The sequence below is a fragment of the Tachypleus tridentatus genome, chromosome 3, assembly GCF_004210375.1.
Source record: "Tachypleus tridentatus isolate NWPU-2018 chromosome 3, ASM421037v1, whole genome shotgun sequence".
Classification (NCBI taxonomy): Eukaryota; Metazoa; Arthropoda; class Merostomata; order Xiphosura; family Limulidae; genus Tachypleus; species Tachypleus tridentatus.
This window is the reverse complement of record NC_134827.1, coordinates 48495003-48518462: the sequence shown is the minus strand read 5'-3', so window position 1 is coordinate 48518462 and position 23460 is coordinate 48495003. Positions and strand designations below refer to the sequence as shown.

The 23460-nt window shown below is 32.1% G+C and overlaps 1 protein-coding gene across 1 annotated transcript in view; it reads right to left on the bottom strand.

The window, feature by feature from the left end:
* Positions 1 to 2419: 2419 nt before the first annotated feature.
* Positions 2420 to 23460, bottom strand: part of LOC143245845 (cell adhesion molecule DSCAM-like) — a 59402-nt gene continuing 38361 nt past the window's right edge. The window contains exons 11-13 of the mRNA XM_076492101.1: positions 7989 to 8089; positions 3699 to 3756; positions 2420 to 2821 (exon numbers count right to left, since the gene is read on the bottom strand). Coding sequence (XP_076348216.1) covers positions 2694 to 2821; positions 3699 to 3756; positions 7989 to 8089 — 287 coding nt within the window. The 3' untranslated portion in view covers positions 2420 to 2693. The remainder of the gene's footprint in view (positions 2822 to 3698; positions 3757 to 7988; positions 8090 to 23460) is intronic.

The following is a 23460-nucleotide window of genomic DNA, read 5'->3' as shown; positions in this document are numbered from 1 at the left end:
GCTTTAGAAAAAGAGCTTAGGAGATAAAAATAAATTTTGGAATGAATTATCACAACAACAACTAAAATATTAAACATGTTAAAATAGCTACACAGAAAAGAATTGAGTCGAGTGCCTTAACCAGGTGGCCATGCCGAGCCTTATATACTAAGTTAACAACACAAGTTAACACAGCTGAAAGCGCAAGCATGTTTAGTGTGACGGAAATTCAAACCCGCGACCCTCAGATTACGAGTCGAGTGCCTTATATACTTGGCTAACAACACAAATTAATCTGTACAATATAAATACACAACATTAAAAGTAGATATATTGAGCATTGTAACAATAAATTTGTAACTTAAAGATTAATATATTCAAGTTTAACGTCTGGTCTGAAAATTCTAAATATTGAAATTTTAAACTAATAGTAGGATTAATATGATAGTTGTTGGTAATTCACACGTGACCTAATGTGTTTAGGTTTTCTTTTGTATATATGTTAAGCCTTAAACTAACAAAAATCGACGTATTTTTTTGCCTCGTTTTCTGGAAATCCTTTCTTTTTAAGGGAACTAATTTCAGATATACAGAAAATCCAGTTGTAAAATTAGAAAAGTTTCTGGAATAAACTGGATTCATTACATACAAGTCATAATAAATAGCAGGGTAAAATTATTTGTATCACACATACCACCATGTTGATATAGACTGTTAATTATTTGATGAAACATATATATTTGGTATACGTGATGCACGAGACGATGAAAATTTGTGAAAATGTTTTCAGAACAAGTTTAATTGAATAGTTGAAGTGTTATCTCATAGGTGTCTCTGTCTTAGATTACTACATCACTCAGGTCTAGAATGACCGGGCTTAAGTTTCAACATATAAGTGAATAGTTGAAGTGTTATCTCATAGGTGTCTCTGTCTTAGATTACTACATCACTCAGGTGTAGAATTACCGGACTTAAGTTTAAACAATTAAGTAAATAGTTGAAGTGTAATCTCACAGGTGTCTCTGTGTTAGATTACAACATCACTCAGGTCTAGAATGACAGGACATAAGTTTAAACATTTTCATAACAGTTTAATTAATTATGTTAAGACTAGGTGTAATTTTTAAAAATTATTATAAAGTTTAGATTTTAAAATTATCTTTTTAGTCGAGGTCAAATGAGGTTAAATTTAGACTGTAGATTTCTTATGTTTAATACAACTCGAAATAAACTTGAAAATTATTATGTCATAAAAAACCTAATGGAACTGAATCAATATTTCAAAACGTGTTATGAGTTTATTTCTTCTTAGGTTCGGTTTAAATTTCAAAAATGTTTTATGAGTTGATGTCAGGTAAAAATGGGCTTAAATTTTAAAATGATGTATAAGTTAGAATAAGTCGTATTTAAACTTTGAAACTTCCTTGTCAAATTATATTTCTTTCTGTCTTTAACTTATTCAGTTTAGAACGTATATGTGTTGCTGTTTTATACTCAACACCTAACGTTATATAGTCTGTTAATTCAAGGTTTACGTTTAGAATGCACCCAATTTTCATGAAAGTACGACTACACGTTTCAGCCCTTATTTTTAAAATTGCAAGTAGGAAACACTTGCGCCCTCTAGTGGCAAAGAGGAATGTCTGATTACTTACAACGTCAGAAACCAGGTTTTGATGCACTTGGTGATAACCAATTGTCTAATTCATAAACGAGATACAGTTATTGTTTTGTACAATAATTAGAGTTTCCCTTCGTGTATAATTTTATATAGTGATGTAGTGTGATTAGATAAACAAGTTATATCTATGTATTGTAGAAGATAGAATAAACACTTATAAGTTAGAGGAGAGGAGAGAAAAAAATAAAGTAGTGGGTAAATATATGTCGTCAAAATAATCTATTCAAAGAGAGAATATAACAGCTAAAGCACTAAGGTACCAGAGAATGAACTTGGTAATGAAGTTAGGGTCTTAGATTACCAGTCTGGTTTTAAAGTGAACTTCATCTATATTAAAGTGAAATTGGTAGATAAGTTACTCTGAAGAAAATTCTTCGTGACAATTTGTGGTGGTAATAGTAAGTCTTACATCATGATACACGTAGCTCTACCACATGAACCAGCAAACTGAAACAGATCAATTTAGGGTTTGTAGACTTTATTAAAACGGTTATTTAATGGTGGTATTACATATTCCCTATTTCTTGATGACGAGAAACATACCTGGAATACAAATGTATCTCAAAACGGCTAGTATCTGTTTATTAATAAAAGTGTTAATAAATATCCATACCAGACGTTTTGAGATACAAATTGCCGATTTAATTCAATAGATGACGCTACACGACAATATCTAATTTCACCTTATTCGGTAGATAAATATGATATATAAATATTATTTTTTGTTTTTAAATTCATGATACTTTTAAGATTTACATTTGGTATTTCGGTATTTAATCTAAATATATTACTCAGTGGAGCTGAATTATACCAGTGTTTTGAAAATTAAAGAAATTTGATAACATGTTTATTGGAGCAACTTTGATACACAGACAACGTTTGTACCTGTTACAGACCGGAAAGAATAAGAAATGATATGTAATATTCGATTGACTAGGGTTAAATTCTTTATCAACAAAGACAAAGTTGGGAAACAGTGACTACACACATTGTGGAGGACAAAAAAGTGATAAAATACAATCCAGCCAATCGTTTACACCTGAATCCGTCTGCCTACACTGTATTGGCTGCTTGTTCTGTCGTTGCTGTTTTCTGATTGGCTAGAATTGCTGCTGGGTTCGTACCTTTCCCATAATCCTGGTGGTTGAGTACTTCTGCCATCTAGTGTTAATAAACAGAAATACAAAAATAAGAAGGTAAAATTTAAAAACAACTGATGTTTTAAATGAAAAATAAAAACACAACATTTTAATGTTAGCAGAGGTTCAAAATAACATCTCTGATATTAGTACATTCATTTACGCAACGTTTCGGACAAACTAATTAGTTGTTGAATAACGACTTACCTCAATACTTAAAAAAAAAAAAATCACATTTTAATCTAAATTTATGGGACAGCCCAGGTTAAGGGCAACTTTTTTGTTTCACGAAAAGCTGCAAATAATCCATCTGCGTTACCCGTCTATAATTTGGGGCCGATTGGAAGGTAGCTAATTAACAGTACCCACCGCAAAGTCTTTGAGCTACTCTAATAACGCACTCACGGTTTCCAGATGACGTAGTACAATTTTGAGATACAAGTCATGAACCCTTGATTTCGTCTGACACGCGAACTACTGGGGCATGCCTGAACTACGTTTATATGAAAATGGAAAACCAATTTATTAGTTATCGATTTTTTTCCAATATTTATACTATTTTTACGTTTTTTTGGAAGCTTTCTATTTACGTCAGTTTCTTTGTTTGTAATTAACCACAAAGTTACACAATGGGTTACCTGTTTTGTGCCAACCACGTTTTCCATAAGTACAAAATTATAACATAATACAACCACTGCAACATTTGCTAGGACATTCACTAATCGTAATACAAAACACGAAATGTTCGACTTTCATTACGCTAATCAATGAAGACATTAGTCAATACAACAGTTACTGTCCCAGTATTGTCTATAGGAAGATACGATACATTTAAACTGTAAAGGAATAACTTTCACATGTTGCACGAGATATTCCAAATCCTCTCTCTGACAACTTACCGTTCCAAATATCTCCTTCTGGTCGACTGAAAGTACTTCTGATGGTTCCTTCGTTAGGCTATTGTTACAAAAAACACCAATCACATGTCACATGATAAACATTGTAGAATTATTGAAAGTTAAATACTGAAATCGTAGTTAACACAACAACTTATTACTAGGCTTTTTAAAAGCGTTCGACTTATACAACATGTGTTTCAGATGCACTCTATCCTTCACTCCACAGTTGACATATGATACAGGAATATCTAATTGTTAAAGACGTCAGTAATGTCGTTACATTTTTTCTTTATACTTAACAATGAAAGTGATAAAAGTAAAGAACAAATATAAATTTTTGGCAGGGTTAGGGGGCATCTTGAGGTAAGACAGTTTTATTTTTCTAAGAGAGTGGTTGGCCTTTCGAATATGTTGTCAGGGGAAGTGATAAACATAAGAGATGGTTTGAATGACGTAACCTCGCTTTAAGTACATATATACACATACAGTTCAGCCATGACTAGACTGACCAACGGTCACTCTTTGTTCTTAAATTGTATGTCATCGTTGCACATGTTCATGTTCGTGTTTCTTCTCATGATTAGAATTCACATTGCACATGTTCATGTTCGTGTTTCTTCTCATAATTAGAATTCACATGATGGAATTAATATAATATATATATATAACTTGTATATTTATTTATATATTCATGTTGTACCGAAATGTAGACCAATCATTGAAATATTAAATATCGTTCTCCATTATGAAGTATATATGGTTTGTTTGGTTTGGTTTGTTTTAAATTTCACGCAAAGCTACTGAGAGCTATCTGCGCTAGCCGTCCCAAAGTTAGCATTGTAAGACTAGAAAAAGGCAGCTAGTCATCACCACCCGCCGCCAACTCTTGGGCTACTCTTTTACTAATAAATAATGGAATTGACAGTCACATTATAACGCCCCTACGGCTGAAAGAGCGAGCATGTTTGGTGCGACGGGGTTTCGTTATAATGTGACGGTTAATCCCACTATTCGTTGGTAAAGAGTAGCCCAAGAGTTGGCGGTGGGTGGTGATGACTAGCTGCCTTCCTTCTAGTCTTACACTGCTATATTAGGGACGATTAGCTCATGCCTTCCCTCTAGTCTTACACTGCTATATTAGGGACGATTAGCTCATGCCTTCCCTCTAGTCTTACACTGCTATATTAGGGACGATTAGCTCATGCCTTCCCTCTCGTCTTACACTGCTATATTAGGGACGATTAGCTCATGCCTTCCCTCTCGTCTTACACTGCTATATTAGGGACGATTAGCTCATGCCTTCCCTCTAGTCTTACACTGCTATATTAGGGACGATTAGCTCATGCCTTCCCTCTAGTCTTACACTGCTATATTAGGGACGATTAGCTCATGCCTTCCCTCTAGTCTTACACTGCTATATTAGGGACGATTAGCTCATGCCTTCCCTCTAGTCTTACACTGCTATATTAGGGACGATTAGCTCATGCCTTCCCTCTAGTCTTACACTGCTATATTAGGGACGATTAGCTCATGTCTTCCCTCTAGTCTTACACTGCTATATTAGGGACGATTAGCTCATACCTTCCTTCTAGTCTTACACTGCTATATTATGGACGATTAGCTCATGCCTTCCTTCTAGTTTTACATTGCTATATTAGGGACGATTAGCTCATGCCTTCCTTCTAGTCTTACACTGCTATATTAGGGACGCTTAGCTCATGCCTTCCCTCTAGTCTTACACTGCTATATTATGGACGATTAGCTCATGCCTTCCTTCTAGTCTTACACTGCTATATTAGGGACTATTAGCTCATGCCTTCCCTCTAGTCTTACACTGCTATATTAGGGACGATTAGCTCATGCCTTCCTTCTAGTCTTACACTGCTATATTAGGGACGATTAGCTCATGCCTTCCCTCTAGTCTTACACTGCTATATTATGGACGATTAGCTCATGCCTTCCCTCTAGTCTTACACTGCTATATTAGGGACGATTAGCTCATGCCTTCCCTCTAGTCTTACACTGCTATATTAGGGACGATTAGCTCATGCCTTCCCTCTAGTCTTACACTGCTATATTAGGGACGATTAGCTCATGTCTTCCCTCTAGTCTTACACTGCTATATTAGGGACGATTAGCTCATGCCTTCCCTCTAGTCTTACACTGCTATATTAGGGACGATTAGCTCATGCCTTCTCTCTAGTCTTACACTGCTATATTAGGAACGATTAGCTCATGCCTTCCCTCTAGTCTTACACTGCTATATTAGGGACGATTAGCTCATGCCTTCCCTCTAGTCTTACACTGCTATATTAGGGACGATTAGCTCATGCCTTCCTTCTAGTCTAACACTGCTATATTAGGGACGATTAGCTCATGCCTTCCTTCTAGTCTTACGCTGCTATATTAGGGACGATTAGCTCATGCCTTCCCTCTAGTCTTACACTGTTATATTAGAGACAATTAGCTCATGCTTTCCCTCTAGTCTTACATTGCTATATTAGGGACGATTAGCTCATGCCTTCCTTCTAGTCTTACACTGTTATATTAGGAACGATTAGCTCATGCCTTCCTTCTAGTCTTACATTGCTATATTAGGGACAATTAGCTCATGCCTTCCCTCTAGTCTTACACTGTTATATAAGGGACGATTAGCTCATGCCTTCCTTCTAGTCTTACACTGCTATATTAGGGACGATTAGCTCATGCCTTCCCTCTAGTCTTACACTGTTATATTAGGAACGATTAGCTCATGCCTTCCCTCTAGTCTTACATTGCTATATTAGGGACGATTAGCTCATGCCTTCTCCCTAGTCTTACACTGCTATATTAGGGACGATTAGATCATGCCTTCCCTCTAGTCTTACACTGCTGTATTAGGGACGATTAGCGCAGATAGCCCTCGAGTAGCTTTGCTCGAAATTCAAACCAAACAAACATATTATTAACTTCACAGATTTATTTCTTAAATTATGACATACTCAGAGCATTAAAATATTAGTTGTTGTTTTCACTATTAACCACATGCATGTTAAAATGTTTTTATAGTTATACTTACAGACATATTTCTAGAGTTATTGTAACATTCAAACATAGCTGGTTCTCAAGAGTACTGTGATTGAAACGTCATTCTAAAGATTGCACACATTCAGACAACTTGTTTTCTTTACTTACAATTATACATACTGGTATAACGCTCGGTGTAAGAAAATATACAAGGAAACCAGTATTTATAATACGAGGTCTGTTCAAAAAATACGCGGACTGACGTCATAAAACAAAATGTACTTTATTTAGAAGTTACAGGTCTTGGACCCCTTCAAAGTACTCTCCTCCCCAACGCACACACTTATCCCAACGGTGTTTCCACTTGTTGAAACAGTCCTGGTACGCTTCTTTTGTAATGTCCTCCAGCTCCTTCGTCGCATTTACCTTAATCTCGGGAATCGTCTCAAATCTTATTCCTTTCAAGGGTCTTTTGAGTTTGGGGAACAAGAAAATATCTCAAGGAGCAAGGTCAGGTGAGTAGGGGGGTGGGGAAGAACAGTGATCGAGTGTTTGGCCAAAAGCTCACGAATTCTGAAAGCTGAATTTCGCAGCAATGCGGTGCATCTTCAATTTTTCGGTCAAAATCTCGTAACAAGATCCAACTGATATCCCACACTCTTCAGCAAGCTCCCTCACAGTCAGACGTCGATTTGCCCGCAGCAGGGTGTTGATTTTGTCGACGTGTGGGTCGTTAGTTGACGTGAAAGGACGTCCAGGACGCTCATCATCTTCAATGGACTGTCGACCATCCTTAAAACGTTCATGCCACTTGAAACATGCCGTACGCTTCATAGCAACATCACCGTAAGCCGTTTTAAGCATAGCAAAAGTTTCAGTCGCAGATTTTCCAAGTTTAACACAAAATTTCACAGCAAGTCGTTGCTCCTTCAGGTCATTCATTCTGAAATCCGCCAAACGAAAAAATCGCACTTCACTTAAAACCGCGAAGCTAATACACAAATGAAGATATCTGCAATCGGGAAATGGCGTCGTAATCAGCTGATCTGTGCAAACCTAGGGACACCAAGCGGATTTCTCTGGAACCAACTGGAGCCGCGCAATTCAAACAGTCCGTGTATTTTTTGAACAGCCCTCGAATTGTGAAAAATATATTGCAAAAAGCAAATATATTTTATCGAGTTTTTTTTCCAGTTAATACATAAAGAATTTTGCTAATGATCATATATTTTAAAAATATATGTTTTACACAATCATTAATAATAACAGTGAACAATGATGTACCCTATCTTTTATACAGTCTCTGATCACACCATCTGGTACACGTCTTGGTGGAGGAACAGAAGCATAAGGTTCAGCATATTCATGGTTATCAGGTCTTCTTCCTAGTAACAGAATATTAACAAACTAATCATAGTTATTGGGTCTTCTTACGAGTAACAGAATATTAACAAACTAATCTTGGTTCTCAGGTCTTCCTCCTAGTAACAGAATATTAACAAACTATTCATAGTTATTGGGTCTTCTTCCTAGTAACAGAATATTAACAAACTAATCATAGTTATTGGGTCTTCTTCCTAGTAACAGAATATTAAACTAATCTTGGTTCTCAGGCTTCCTCCTAGTAACAGAAAATTAACAAACTAATCATAGTTATTGGGTCTTCTTACGAGTAACAGAATATTAACAAACTAATCTTGGTTCTCAGGTCTTCCTCCTGGTAACAGAAAATTAACAAACTAATCTTGGTTATCAGGTCTTCTTCCTAGTAACAGAATATTAACAAACTAATCTTGGGTATCAGGTCTTCCTCCTAGTAACAGAAAATTAACAAACTAATCTTGGTTATCAGGTCTTCTTCCTAGTAACAGAATATTAACAAACTAATCTAGGTTATCAGGTCTTCTTTCTAGTAACAGAATATTAACAAACTAATCTTGGTTATCAGGATTTCTTCTTAGTAACAGAATATTAACAACTAATCTTGGTTATCAGGTTTTCCTAGTAACAGAATATTAACAAACTAACCTTGGTTATCAGGTCTTCTTCCTAGTAACAGAATATTAACAAACTAACCTTGGTTATCAGGTCTTCTTCCTAGTAACAGAATATTAACAAATTAACCTTGGTTATCAGGTCTTCTTCCTAGTAACAGAATATTAACAAACTAATCTTGGTTATCAGGTCTTCTTCCTAGTAACAGAATATTAACAAACTAATCTTGGTTATCAGGTCTTCTTCCTAGTAACAGAATATTAACAAACTAATCTTGGTTATCAGGTCTTCTTCCTAGTAACAGAATATTAACAAACTAATCTTGGTTATCAGGTCTTCTTAGTAACAGAATATTAACAAACTAATCTTGGTTATCAGGTCTTCTTCCTAGTAACAGAATATTGACAAACTAATCTTGGTTATCAGGTCTTCTTCCTAGTAACAGAATATTGACAAACTAATCTTAATTATCAGGTCTTCTTCTTAGTAACAGAATATTAACAAACTAATCTTGGTTATCAGGTCTTCTTCCTAGTAACAGAATATTAACAAACTAATCTTGGTTATCAGGTCTTCTTCCTAGTAACAGAATATTAACAAACTAATCTTGGTTATCAGGTCTTCTTCCTAGTAACAGAATATTAACAAACTAATCTTGGTTATCAGGTCTTCTTAGTAACAGAATATTAACAAACTAATCTTGGTTATCAGGTCTTCTTCCTAGTAACAGAATATTGACAAACTAATCTTAATTATCAGGTCTTCTTCTTAGTAACAGAATATTAAAAAACTAATCTTAATTATCAGGTCTTCTTCTTAGTAACAGAATATTAAAAAACTAATCTTGGTTATCAGGTCTTCTTCTTAGTAACAGAATATTAAAAAACTAATCTTGGTTATCAGGTCTTCTTCCTAGTAACAGAATATTAACAAACTAATCTTGGCTATCAGATCTTCCTAGTAACAGAATATTAACAAACTAATCTTGGTTATCAGGTCTTCTTCTTAGTAACAGAATATTAACAAACTAATCTTGGTTATCAGGTCTTCTTCCTAGTAACAGAATATTAACAAACTAATCTTGGTTATCAGGTCTTCTTCCTAGTAACAGAATATTAACAAACTAATCTTGGTTATCAGGTCTTCTTCCTAGTAACAGAATATTAACAAACTAATCTTGGTTATCAGGTCTTCTTCCTAGTAACAGAATATTAACAAACTAATCTTGGTTATCAGGTCTTCTTCCTAGTAACAGAATATTAACAAACTAATCTTGGTTATCAGGTCTTCTTAGTAACAGAATATTAACAAACTAATATTGGTTATCAGGTCTTCTTCCTAGTAACAGAATATTAACAAACTAATCTTGGTCATCAGGTCTTCTTAGTAACAGAATATTAACAAACTAATCTTGGTTATCAGGTTTTCTTCCTAGTAACAGAATTTTAACAAACTAATCTTGGTCATCAGGTCTTCTTAGTAACAGAATATTAACAAACTAATCTTGGTTATCAGGTATTCTTCTTAGTAACAGAATATTAACAAACTAATCTTGGTTATCAGGTCTTCTTCCTAGTAACAGAATATTAACAAACTAATCTTGATTATCAGGTCTTCTTCCTAGTAACAGAATATTAACAAACTAATCTTGGTTATCAGGTCTTCTTCCTAGTAACAGAATATTAACAAACTAATCTTGGTTATCAGTTCTTCTTCCTTGTAACAGAATATTAACAAATTAATCTTGGTTATTAGGTCTTCTTAGTAACAGAGTATTAACAAACTAATCTTGGATATCAGGTCTTCTTCCTAGTAACAGAATATTAACAAATTAATCTTGGTTATCAGGTCTTCTTCCTAGTAACAGAATATTAACAAACTAATCTTGGTTATCAGGTCTTCTTCCTAGTAACAGAATATTAACAAACTAATCTTGGTTATCAGTTCTTCTTCCTAGTAACAGAATATTAACAAATTAATCTTGGTTATTAGGTCTTCTTAGTAACAGAATATTAACAAACTAATCTTGGTTATCAGGTCTTCTTTCTAATAACAGAGTATTAACAAACTAATCTTGGATATCAGGTCTTCTTCCTAGTAACAGAATATTAACAAATTAATCTTGGATATCAGGTCTTCTTCTTAGTAACAGAATACTAACAAACTAATCTTGGTTATCAGGTCTTCTTCCTAGTAACAGAATATTAACAAACTAATCTTGGTTATCAGATCTTCCTAGTAACAGAATATTAACAAACTAATCTTGGCTATCAGATCTTCCTAGTAACAGAATATTAACAAACTAATCTTGGCTATCAGATCTTCCTAGTAACAGAATATTAACAAACTAATCTTGGTTATCAGGTCTTCTTCTTAGTAACAGAATATTAACAAACTAATCTTGGTTATCAGGTCTTCTTCCTAGTAACAGAATATTAACAAACTAATCTTGGTTATCAGGTCTTCTTCCTAGTAACAGAATATTAACAAACTAATCTTGGTTATCAGGTCTTCTTCCTAGTAACAGAATATTAACAAACTAATCTTGGTTATCAGGTCTTCTTCCTAGTAACAGAATATTAACAAACTAATCTTGGTTATCAGGTCTTCTTCCTAGTAACAGAATATTAACAAACTAATCTTGGTTATCAGGTCTTCTTCCTAGTAACAGAATATTAACAAACTAATCTTGGTTATTAGGTCTTCTTAGTAACAGAATATTAACAAACTAATATTGGTTATCAGGTCTTCTTCCTAGTAACAGAATATTAACAAACTAATCTTGGTCATCAGGTCTTCTTAGTAACAGAATATTAACAAACTAATCTTGGTTATCAGGTTTTCTTCCTAGTAACAGAATTATTAACAAACTAATCTTGGTCATCAGGTCTTCTTAGTAACAGAATATTAACAAACTAATCTTGGTTATCAGGTCTTCTTCTTAGTAACAGAATATTAACAAACTAATCTTGGTTATCAGGTCTTCTTCCTAGTAACAGAATATTAACAAACTAATCTTGATTATCAGGTCTTCTTCCTAGTAACAGAATATTAACAAACTAATCTTGGTTATCAGGTCTTCTTCCTAGTAACAGAATATTAACAAACTAATATTGGTTATCAGTTCTTCTTCCTTGTAACAGAATATTAACAAATTAATCTTGGTTATTAGGTCTTCTTAGTAACAGAATATTAACAAACTAATCTTGGTTATCAGGTCTTCTTTCTAATAACAGAGTATTAACAAACTAATCTTGGATATCAGGTCTTCTTCCTAGTAACAGAATATTAACAAATTAATCTTGGATATCAGGTCTTCTTCTTAGTAACAGAATACTAACAAACTAATCTTGGTTATCAGGTCTTCTTCCTAGTAACAGAATATTAACAAACTAATCTTGGTTATCAGGTCTTCCTAGTAACAGAATATTAACAAACTAATCTTGGATATCAGGTCTTCTTCTTAGTAACAGAATACTAACAAACTAATCTTGGTCATCAGGTCTTCTTAGTAACAGAATATTAACAAACTAATCTTGGTTATCAGGTCTTCTTCTTAGTAACAGAATATTAACAAACTAATCTTGGTTATCAGGTCTTCTTCTTAGTAACAGAATATTAACAAACTAATCTTGGTTATCAGGTCTTCTTCTTAGTAACAGAATATTAACAAACTAATCTTGGTTATCAGGTCTTCTTCTTAGTAACAGAATATTAACAAACTAATCTTCATTATCAGGTCTTCTTCTTAGTAACAGAATATTAACAAACTAATCTTGGTTATCAGGTCTTCTTCTTAGTAACAGAATATTAACAAACTAATCTTGGTTATCAGGTCTTCTTCTTAGTAACAGAATATTAACAAACTAATACTGGTTATCAGGTCTTCTTCCTAGTAACAGAATATTAATAAACTAATATTGGTTATCAGGTCTTCTTCCTATTAACAGAATATTAACAAACTAATCTTGGTCATCAGGTCTTCTTAGTAACAGAATATTAACAAACTAATCTTGGTTATCAGGTCTTCTTCCTAGTAACAGAATATTAACAAACTAATCTTGGTCATCAGGTCTTCTTAGTAACAGAATATTAACAAATTAATCTTGGTTATCAGGTCTTCTTCTTAGTAACAGAATATTAACAAACTAATCTTGGTTATCAGGTCTTCTTCTTAGTAACAGAATATTAACAAACTAATCTTGGTTATCAGGTCTTCTTCCTAGTAACAGAATATTAACAAACTAATCTTGGTTATCAGGTCTTCTTTCTAGTAACAGAATATTAACAAACTAATCTTGGTTATCAGGATTTCTTCTTAGTAACAGAATATTAACAACTAATCTTGGTTATCAGGTTTTCCTAGTAACAGAATATTAACAAACTAATCTTGGTTATCAGGTCTTCTTCCTAGTAACAGAATATTAACAAACTAATCTTGGTTATCAGGTCTTCTTCCTAGTAACAGAATATTAACAAATTAACCTTGGTTATCAGGTCTTCTTCCTAGTAACAGAATATTAACAAACTAATCTTGGTTATCAGGTCTTCTTCCTAGTAACAGAATATTAACAAACTAATCTTGGTTATCAGGTCTTCTTCCTAGTAACAGAATATTAACAAACTAATCTTGGTTATCAGGTCTTCTTCCTAGTAACAGAATATTAACAAACTAATCTTGGTTATCAGGTCTTCTTAGTAACAGAATATTAACAAACTAATCTTGGTTATCAGGTCTTCTTCCTAGTAACAGAATATTAACAAACTAATCTTGGTTATCAGGTCTTCTTCCTAGTAACAGAATATTAACAAACTAATCTTAATTATCAGGTCTTCTTCTTAGTAACAGAATATTAACAAACTAATCTTGGTTATCAGGTCTTCTTCCTAGTAACAGAATATTAACAAACTAATCTTGGTTATCAGGTCTTCTTCCTAGTAACAGAATATTAACAAACTAATCTTGGTTATCAGGTCTTCTTCCTAGTAACAGAATATTAACAAACTAATCTTGGTTATCAGGTCTTCTTAGTAACAGAATATTAACAAACTAATCTTGGTTATCAGGTCTTCTTCCTAGTAACAGAATATTGACAAACTAATCTTGGTTATTAGGTCTTCTTAGTAACAGAATATTAACAAACTAATCTTGGTTATCAGCTCTTCTTCCTAGTAACAGAATATTGACAAACTAATCTTAATTATCAGGTCTTCTTCTTAGTAACAGAATATTAAAAAACTAATCTTAATTATCAGGTCTTCTTCTTAGTAACAGAATATTAAAAAACTAATCTTGGTTATCAGGTCTTCTTCCTAGTAACAGAATATTAACAAACTAATCTTGGTTATCAGATCTTCCTAGTAACAGAATATTAACAAACTAATCTTGGCTATCAGATCTTCCTAGTAACAGAATATTAACAAACTAATCTTGGCTATCAGATCTTCCTAGTAACAGAATATTAACAAACTAATCTTGGTTATCAGGTCTTCTTCTTAGTAACAGAATATTAACAAACTAATCTTGGTTATCAGGTCTTCTTCCTAGTAACAGAATATTAACAAACTAATCTTGGTTATCAGGTCTTCTTCCTAGTAACAGAATATTAACAAACTAATCTTGGTTATCAGGTCTTCTTCCTAGTAACAGAATATTAACAAACTAATCTTGGTTATCAGGTCTTCTTCCTAGTAACAGAATATTAACAAACTAATCTTGGTTATCAGGTCTTCTTCCTAGTAACAGAATATTAACAAACTAATCTTGGTTATCAGGTCTTCTTCCTAGTAACAGAATATTAAGAAACTAATCTTGGTTATTAGGTCTTCTTAGTAACAGAATATTAACAAACTAATATTGGTTATCAGGTCTTCTTCCTAGTAACAGAATATTAACAAACTAATCTTGGTCATCAGGTCTTCTTAGTAACAGAATATTAACAAACTAATCTTGGTTATCAGGTTTTCTTCCTAGTAACAGAATTTTAACAAACTAATCTTGGTCATCAGGTCTTCTTAGTAACAGAATATTAACAAACTAATCTTGGTTATCAGGTCTTCTTCTTAGTAACAGAATATTAACAAACTAATCTTGGTTATCAGGTCTTCTTCCTAGTAACAGAATATTAACAAACTAATCTTGATTATCAGGTCTTCTTCCTAGTAACAGAATATTAACAAACTAATCTTGGTTATCAGGTCTTCTTCCTAGTAACAGAATATTAACAAACTAATCTTGGTTATCAGTTCTTCTTCCTTGTAACAGAATATTAACAAATTAATCTTGGTTATTAGGTCTTCTTAGTAACAGAGTATTAACAAACTAATCTTGATATCAGGTCTTCTTCCTAGTAACAGAATATTAACAAATTAATCTTGGTTATCAGGTCTTCTTCCTAGTAACAGAATATTAACAAACTAATCTTGGTTATCAGGTCTTCTTCCTAGTAACAGAATATTAACAAACTAATCTTGGTTATCAGTTCTTCTTCCTAGTAACAGAATATTAACAAATTAATCTTGGTTATTAGGTCTTCTTAGTAACAGAATATGAACAAACTAATCTTGGTTATCAGGTCTTCTTTCTAATAACAGAGTATTAACAAACTAATCTTGGATATCAGGTCTTCTTCCTAGTAACAGAATATTAACAAATTAATCTTGGATATCAGGTCTTCTTCTTAGTAACAGAATACTAACAAACTAATCTTGGTTATCAGGTCTTCTTCCTAGTAACAGAATATTAACAAACTAATCTTGGTTATCAGATCTTCCTAGTAACAGAATATTAACAAACTAATCTTGGCTATCAGATCTTCCTAGTAACAGAATATTAACAAACTAATCTTGGCTATCAGATCTTCCTAGTAACAGAATATTAACAAACTAATCTTGGTTATCAGGTCTTCTTCTTAGTAACAGAATATTAACAAACTAATCTTGGTTATCAGGTCTTCTTCCTAGTAACAGAATATTAACAAACTAATCTTGGTTATCAGGTCTTCTTCCTAGTAACAGAATATTAACAAACTAATCTTGGTTATCAGGTCTTCTTCCTAGTAACAGAATATTAACAAACTAATCTTGGTTATCAGGTCTTCTTCCTAGTAACAGAATATTAACAAACTAATCTTGGTTATCAGGTCTTCTTCCTAGTAACAGAATATTAACAAACTAATCTTGGTTATCAGGTCTTCTTCCTAGTAACAGAATATTAAGAAACTAATCTTGGTTATTAGGTCTTCTTAGTAACAGAATATTAACAAACTAATATTGGTTATCAGGTCTTCTTCCTAGTAACAGAATATTAACAAACTAATCTTGGTCATCAGGTCTTCTTAGTAACAGAATATTAACAAACTAATCTTGGTTATCAGGTTTTCTTCCTAGTAACAGAATTTTAACAAACTAATCTTGGTCATCAGGTCTTCTTAGTAACAGAATATTAACAAACTAATCTTGGTTATCAGGTCTTCTTCTTAGTAACAGAATATTAACAAACTAATCTTGGTTATCAGGTCTTCTTCCTAGTAACAGAATATTAACAAACTAATCTTGATTATCAGGTCTTCTTCCTAGTAACAGAATATTAACAAACTAATCTTGGTTATCAGGTCTTCTTCCTAGTAACAGAATATTAACAAACTAATCTTGGTTATCAGTTCTTCTTCCTTGTAACAGAATATTAACAAATTAATCTTGGTTATTAGGTCTTCTTAGTAACAGAATATTAACAAACTAATCTTGGTTATCAGGTCTTCTTTCTAATAACAGAGTATTAACAAACTAATCTTGGATATCAGGTCTTCTTCCTAGTAACAGAATATTAACAAATTAATCTTGGATATCAGGTCTTCTTCTTAGTAACAGAATACTAACAAACTAATCTTGGTTATCAGGTCTTCTTCCTAGTAACAGAATATTAACAAACTAATCTTGGTTATCAGGTCTTCCTAGTAACAGAATATTAACAAACTAATCTTGGATGTCAGGTCTTCTTCTTAGTAACAGAATACTAACAAACTAATCTTGGTCATCAGGTCTTCTTAGTAACAGAATATTAACAAACTAATCTTGGTTATCAGGTCTTCTTCTTAGTAACAGAATATTAACAAACTAATCTTGGTTATCAGGTCTTCTTCTTAGTAACAGAATATTAACAAACTAATCTTGGTTATCAGGTCTTCTTCTTAGTAACAGAATATTAACAAACTAATCTTGTTATCAGGTCTTCTTCTTAGTAACAGAATATTAACAAACTAATCTTCATTATCAGGTCTTCTTCTTAGTAACAGAATATTAACAAACTAATCTTGGTTATCAGGTCTTCTTCTTAGTAACAGAATATTAACAAACTAATCTTGGTTATCAGGTCTTCTTCTTAGTAACAGAATATTAACAAACTAATACTGGTTATCAGGTCTTCTTCCTAGTAACAGAATATTAATAAACTAATATTGGTTATCAGGTCTTCTTCCTATTAACAGAATATTAACAAACTAATCTTGGTCATCAGGTCTTCTTAGTAACAGAATATTAACAAACTAATCTTGGTTATCAGGTCTTCTTCCTAGTAACAGAATATTAACAAACTAATCTTGGTCATCAGGTCTTCTTAGTAACAGAATATTAACAAATTAATCTTGGTTATCAGGTCTTCTTCTTAGTAACAGAATATTAACAAACTAATCTTGGTTATCAGGTCTTCTTCTTAGTAACAGAATATTAACAAACTAATCTTGGTTATCAGGTCTTCTTCCTAGTAACAGAATATTAACAAACTAATCTTGGTTATCAGGATTTCTTCTTAGTAACAGAATATTAACAACTAATCTTGGTTATCAGGTTTTCCTAGTAACAGAATATTAACAAACTAACCTTGGTTATCAGGTCTTCTTCCTAGTAACAGAATATTAACAAACTAACCTTGGTTATCAGGTCTTCTTCCTAGTAACAGAATATTAACAAATTAACCTTGGTTATCAGGTCTTCTTCCTAGTAACAGAATATTAACAAACTAATCTTGGTTATCAGGTCTTCTTCCTAGTAACAGAATATTAACAAACTAATCTTGGTTATCAGGTCTTCTTCCTAGTAACAGAATATTAACAAACTAATCTTGGTTATCAGGTCTTCTTCCTAGTAACAGAATATTAACAAACTAATCTTGGTTATCAGGTCTTCTTAGTAACAGAATATTAACAAACTAATCTTGGTTATCAGGTCTTCTTCCTAGTAACAGAATATTGACAAACTAATCTTGGTTATCAGGTCTTCTTCCTAGTAACAGAATATTGACAAACTAATCTTAATTATCAGGTCTTCTTCTTAGTAACAGAATATTAACAAACTAATCTTGGTTATCAGGTCTTCTTCCTAGTAACAGAATATTAACAAACTAATCTTGGTTATCAGGTCTTCTTCCTAGTAACAGAATATTAACAAACTAATCTTGGTTATCAGGTCTTCTTCCTAGTAACAGAATATTAACAAACTAATCTTGGTTATCAGGTCTTCTTAGTAACAGAATATTAACAAACTAATCTTGGTTATCAGGTCTTCTTCCTAGTAACAGAATATTGACAAACTAATCTTGGTTATTAGGTCTTCTTAGTAACAGAATATTAACAAACTAATCTTGGTTATCAGCTCTTCTTCCTAGTAACAGAATATTGACAAACTAATCTTAATTATCAGGTCTTCTTCTTAGTAACAGAATATTAAAAAACTAATCTTAATTATCAGGTCTTCTTCTTAGTAACAGAATATTAAAAAACTAATCTTGGTTATCAGGTCTTCTTCCTAGTAACAGAATATTAACAAACTAATCTTGGTTATCAGATCTTCCTAGTAACAGAATATTAACAAACTAATCTTGGCTATCAGATCTTCCTAGTAACAGAATATTAACAAACTAATCTTGGCTATCAGATCTTCCTAGTAACAGAATATTAACAAACTAATCTTGGTTATCAGGTCTTCTTCTTAGTAACAGAATATTAACAAACTAATCTTGGTTATCAGGTCTTCTTCCTAGTAACAGAATATTAACAAACTAATCTTGGTTATCAGGTCTTCTTCCTAGTAACAGAATATTAACAAACTAATCTTGGTTATCAGGTCTTCTTCCTAGTAACAGAATATTAACAAACTAATCTTGGTTATCAGGTCTTCTTCCTAGTAACAGAATATTAACAAACTAATCTTGGTTATCAGGTCTTCTTCCTAGTAACAGAATATTAACAAACTAATCTTGGTTATCAGGTCTTCTTCCTAGTAACAGAATATTAAGAAACTAGTCTTGGTTATTAGGTCTTCTTAGTAACAGAATATTAACAAACTAATATTGGTTATCAGGTCTTCTTCCTAGTAACAGAATATTAACAAACTAATCTTGGTCATCAGGTCTTCTTAGTAACAGAATATTAACAAACTAATCTTGGTTATCAGGTTTTCTTCCTAGTAACAGAATTTTAACAAACTAATCTTGGTCATCAGGTCTTCTTAGTAACAGAATATTAACAAACTAATCTTGGTTATCAGGTCTTCTTCTTAGTAACAGAATATTAACAAACTAATCTTGGTTATCAGGTCTTCCTCCTAGTAACAGAATATTAACAAACTAATCTTGATTATCAGGTCTTCTTCCTAGTAACAGAATATTAACAAACTAATCTTGGTTATCAGGTCTTCTTCCTAGTAACAGAATATTAACAAACTAATCTTGGTTATCAGTTCTTCTTCCTTGTAACAGAATATTAACAAATTAATCTTGGTTATTAGGTCTTCTTAGTAACAGAGTATTAACAAACTAATCTTGGATATCAGGTCTTCTTCCTAGTAACAGAATATTAACAAATTAATCTTGGTTATCAGGTCTTCTTCCTAGTAACAGAATATTAACAAACTAATCTTGGTTATCAGGTCTTCTTCCTAGTAACAGAATATTAACAAACTAATCTTGGTTATCAGTTCTTCTTCCTAGTAACAGAATATTAACAAATTAATCTTGGATATCAGGTCTTCTTCCTAGTAACAGAATATTAACAAATTAATCTTGGATATCAGGTCTTCTTCTTAGTAACAGAATACTAACAAACTAATCTTGGTTATCAGGTCTTCTTCCTAGTAACAGAATATTAACAAACTAATCTTGGTTATCAGATCTTCCTAGTAACAGAATATTAACAAACTAATCTTGGCTATCAGATCTTCCTAGTAACAGAATATTAACAAACTAATCTTGGCTATCAGATCTTCCTAGTAACAGAATATTAACAAACTAATCTTGGTTATCAGGTCTTCTTCTTAGTAACAGAATATTAACAAACTAATCTTGGTTATCAGGTCTTCTTCCTAGTAACAGAATATTAACAAACTAATCTTGGTTATCAGGTCTTCTTCCTAGTAACAGAATATTAACAAACTAATCTTGGTTATCAGGTCTTCTTCCTAGTAACAGAATATTAACAAACTAATCTTGGTTATCAGGTCTTCTTCCTAGTAACAGAATATTAACAAACTAATCTTGGTTATCAGGTCTTCTTCCTAGTAACAGAATATTAACAAACTAATCTTGGTTATCAGGTCTTCTTCCTAGTAACAGAATATTAAGAAACTAATCTTGGTTATTAGGTCTTCTTAGTAACAGAATATTAACAAACTAATATTGGTTATCAGGTCTTCTTCCTAGTAACAGAATATTAACAAACTAATCTTGGTCATCAGGTCTTCTTAGTAACAGAATATTAACAAACTAATCTTGGTTATCAGGTTTTCTTCCTAGTAACAGAATTTTAACAAACTAATCTTGGTCATCAGGTCTTCTTAGTAACAGAATATTAACAAATTAATCTTGGTTATTAGGTCTTCTTAGTAACAGAGTATTAACAAACTAATCTTGGATATCAGGTCTTCTTCCTAGTAACAGAATATTAACAAATTAATCTTGGTTATCAGGTCTTCTTCCTAGTAACAGAATATTAAGAAACTAATCTTGGTTATCAGGTCTTCTTCCTAGTAACAGAATATTAACAAACTAATCTTGGTTATCAGTTCTTCTTCCTAGTAACAGAATATTAACAAATTAATCTTGGTTATTAGGTCTTCTTAGTAACAGAATATTAACAAACTAATCTTGGTTATCAGGTCTTCTTTCTAATAACAGAGTATTAACAAACTAATCTTGGATATCAGGTCTTCTTCCTAGTAACAGAATATTAACAAATTAATCTTGGATATCAGGTCTTCTTCTTAGTAACAGAATACTAACAAACTAATCTTGGTTATCAGGTCTTCTTCCTAGTAACAGAATATTAACAAACTAATCTTGGTTATCAGGTCTTCCTAGTAACAGAATATTAACAAACTAATCTTGGATATCAGGTCTTCTTCTTAGTAACAGAATACTAACAAACTAATCTTGGTCATCAGGTCTTCTTAGTAACAGAATATTAACAAACTAATCTTGGTGATCAGGTCTTCTTCTTAGTAACAGAATATTAACAAACTAATCTTGGTTATCAGGTCTTCTTCTTAGTAACAGAATATTAACAAACTAATCTTGGTTATCAGGTCTTCTTCTTAGTAACAGAATATTAACAAACTAATCTTGGTTATCAGGTCTTCTTCTTAGTAACAGAATATTAACAAACTAATCTTGATTATCAGGTCTTCTTCTTAGTAACAGAATATTAACAAACTAATCTTGGTTATCAGGTCTTCTTCTTAGTAACAGAATATTAACAAACTAATCTTGGTTATCAGGTCTTCTTCTTAGTAACAGAATATTAACAAACTAATACTGGTTATCAGGTCTTCTTCCTAGTAACAGAATATTAATAAACTAATATTGGTTATCAGGTCTTCTTCCTATTAACAGAATATTAACAAACTAATCTTGGTCATCAGGTCTTCTTAGTAACAGAATATTAACAAACTAATCTTGGTTATCAGGTCTTCTTCCTAGTAACAGAATATTAACAAACTAATCTTGGTCATCAGGTCTTCTTAGTAACAGAATATTAACAAATTAATCTTGGTTATCAGGTCTTCTTCTTAGTAACAGAATATTAACAAACTAATCTTGGTTATCAGGTCTTCTTCTTAGTAACAGAATATTAACAAACTAATCTTGGTTATCAGGTCTTCTTCTTAGTAACAGAATATTAACAAACTAATATTGGTTATCAGGTCTTCTTCCTAGTAACAGAATATTAATAAACTAATATTGGTTATCAGGTCTTCTTCCTAGTAACAGAATATTAACAAACTAATCTTGGTCATCAGGTCTTCTTAGTAACAGAATATTAACAAACTAATCTTGGTTATCAGGTCTTCTTCTTAGTAACAGAATATTAACAAACTAATCTTGGTTATCAGGTCTTCTTCCTAGTAACAGAATATTAACAAACTAATTTTGGTTATCAGGTCTTCTTCCTAGTAACAGAATATTAACAAACTAATCTTGGTTATCAGGTCTTCTTCCTAGTAACAGAATATTAACAAACTAATCTTGGTTATCAGGTCTTCTTCCTAGTAACAGAATATTAACAAACTAATCTTGGTTATCAGGTCTTCTTCCTAGTAACAGAATATTAAGAAACTAATCTTGGTTATTAGGTCTTCTTAGTAACAGAATATTAACAAACTAATATTGGTTATCAGGTCTTCTTCCTAGTAAAAGAATATTAATAAACTAATATTGGTTATCAGGTCTTCTTCCTAGTAACAGAATATTAACAAACTAATCTTGGTCATCAGGTCTTCTTAGTAACAGAATATTAACAAACTAATCTTGGTTATCAGGTCTTCTTCCTAGTAACAGAATATTAACAAACTAATCTTGGTCATCAGGTCTTCTTAGTAACAGAATATTAACAAACTAATCTTGGTTATCAGGTCTTCTTAGTAACAGAATATTAACAAACTAATCTTGGTTATCAGGTCTTCTTCCTAGTAACAGAATATTAACAAACTAATTTTGGTTATCAGGTCTTCTTCCTAGTAACAGAATATTAACAAACTAATCTTGGTTATCAGGTCTTCTTCTTAGTAACAGAATATTAACAACTAATTTTGGTTATCAGGTTTTCCTAGTAACAGAATATTAACAAACTAATCTTGGTTATCAGGTCTTCTTCCTAGCAACAGAATATTAACAACTAGTCTTGGTTATAAAGTTTTCTTATCAGTGACATAAAACTCACAGACTAATCATGAGTATCAGGTCTTTTACCCAGAAAGAGAAGCTTAAAACAGTAATTGTGGTTATCAGGTCTTCTTAGTAACAGAATATTAACAAACTAATCTTGGTTATCAGGTCTTCTTCCTAGTAACAGAATATTAACAAACTAATCTTGGTCATCAGGTCTTCTTAGTAACAGAATATTAACAAACTAATCTTGGTCATCAGGTCTTCTTAGTAACAGAATATTAACAAACTAATCTTGATTATCAGGTCTTCTTCTTAGTAACAGAATATTAACAAACTAATCTTGGTTATCAGGTCTTCTTCTTAGTAACAGAATATTAACAAACTAATCTTGGTTATCAGGTCTTCTTCTTAGTAACAGAATATTAACAAACTAATACTGGTTATCAGGTCTTCTTCCTAGTAACAGAATATTAATAAACTAATATTGGTTATCAGGTCTTCTTCCTATTAACAGAATATTAACAAACTAATCTTGGTCATCAGGTCTTCTTAGTAACAGAATATTAACAAACTAATCTTGGTTATCAGGTCTTCTTCCTAGTAACA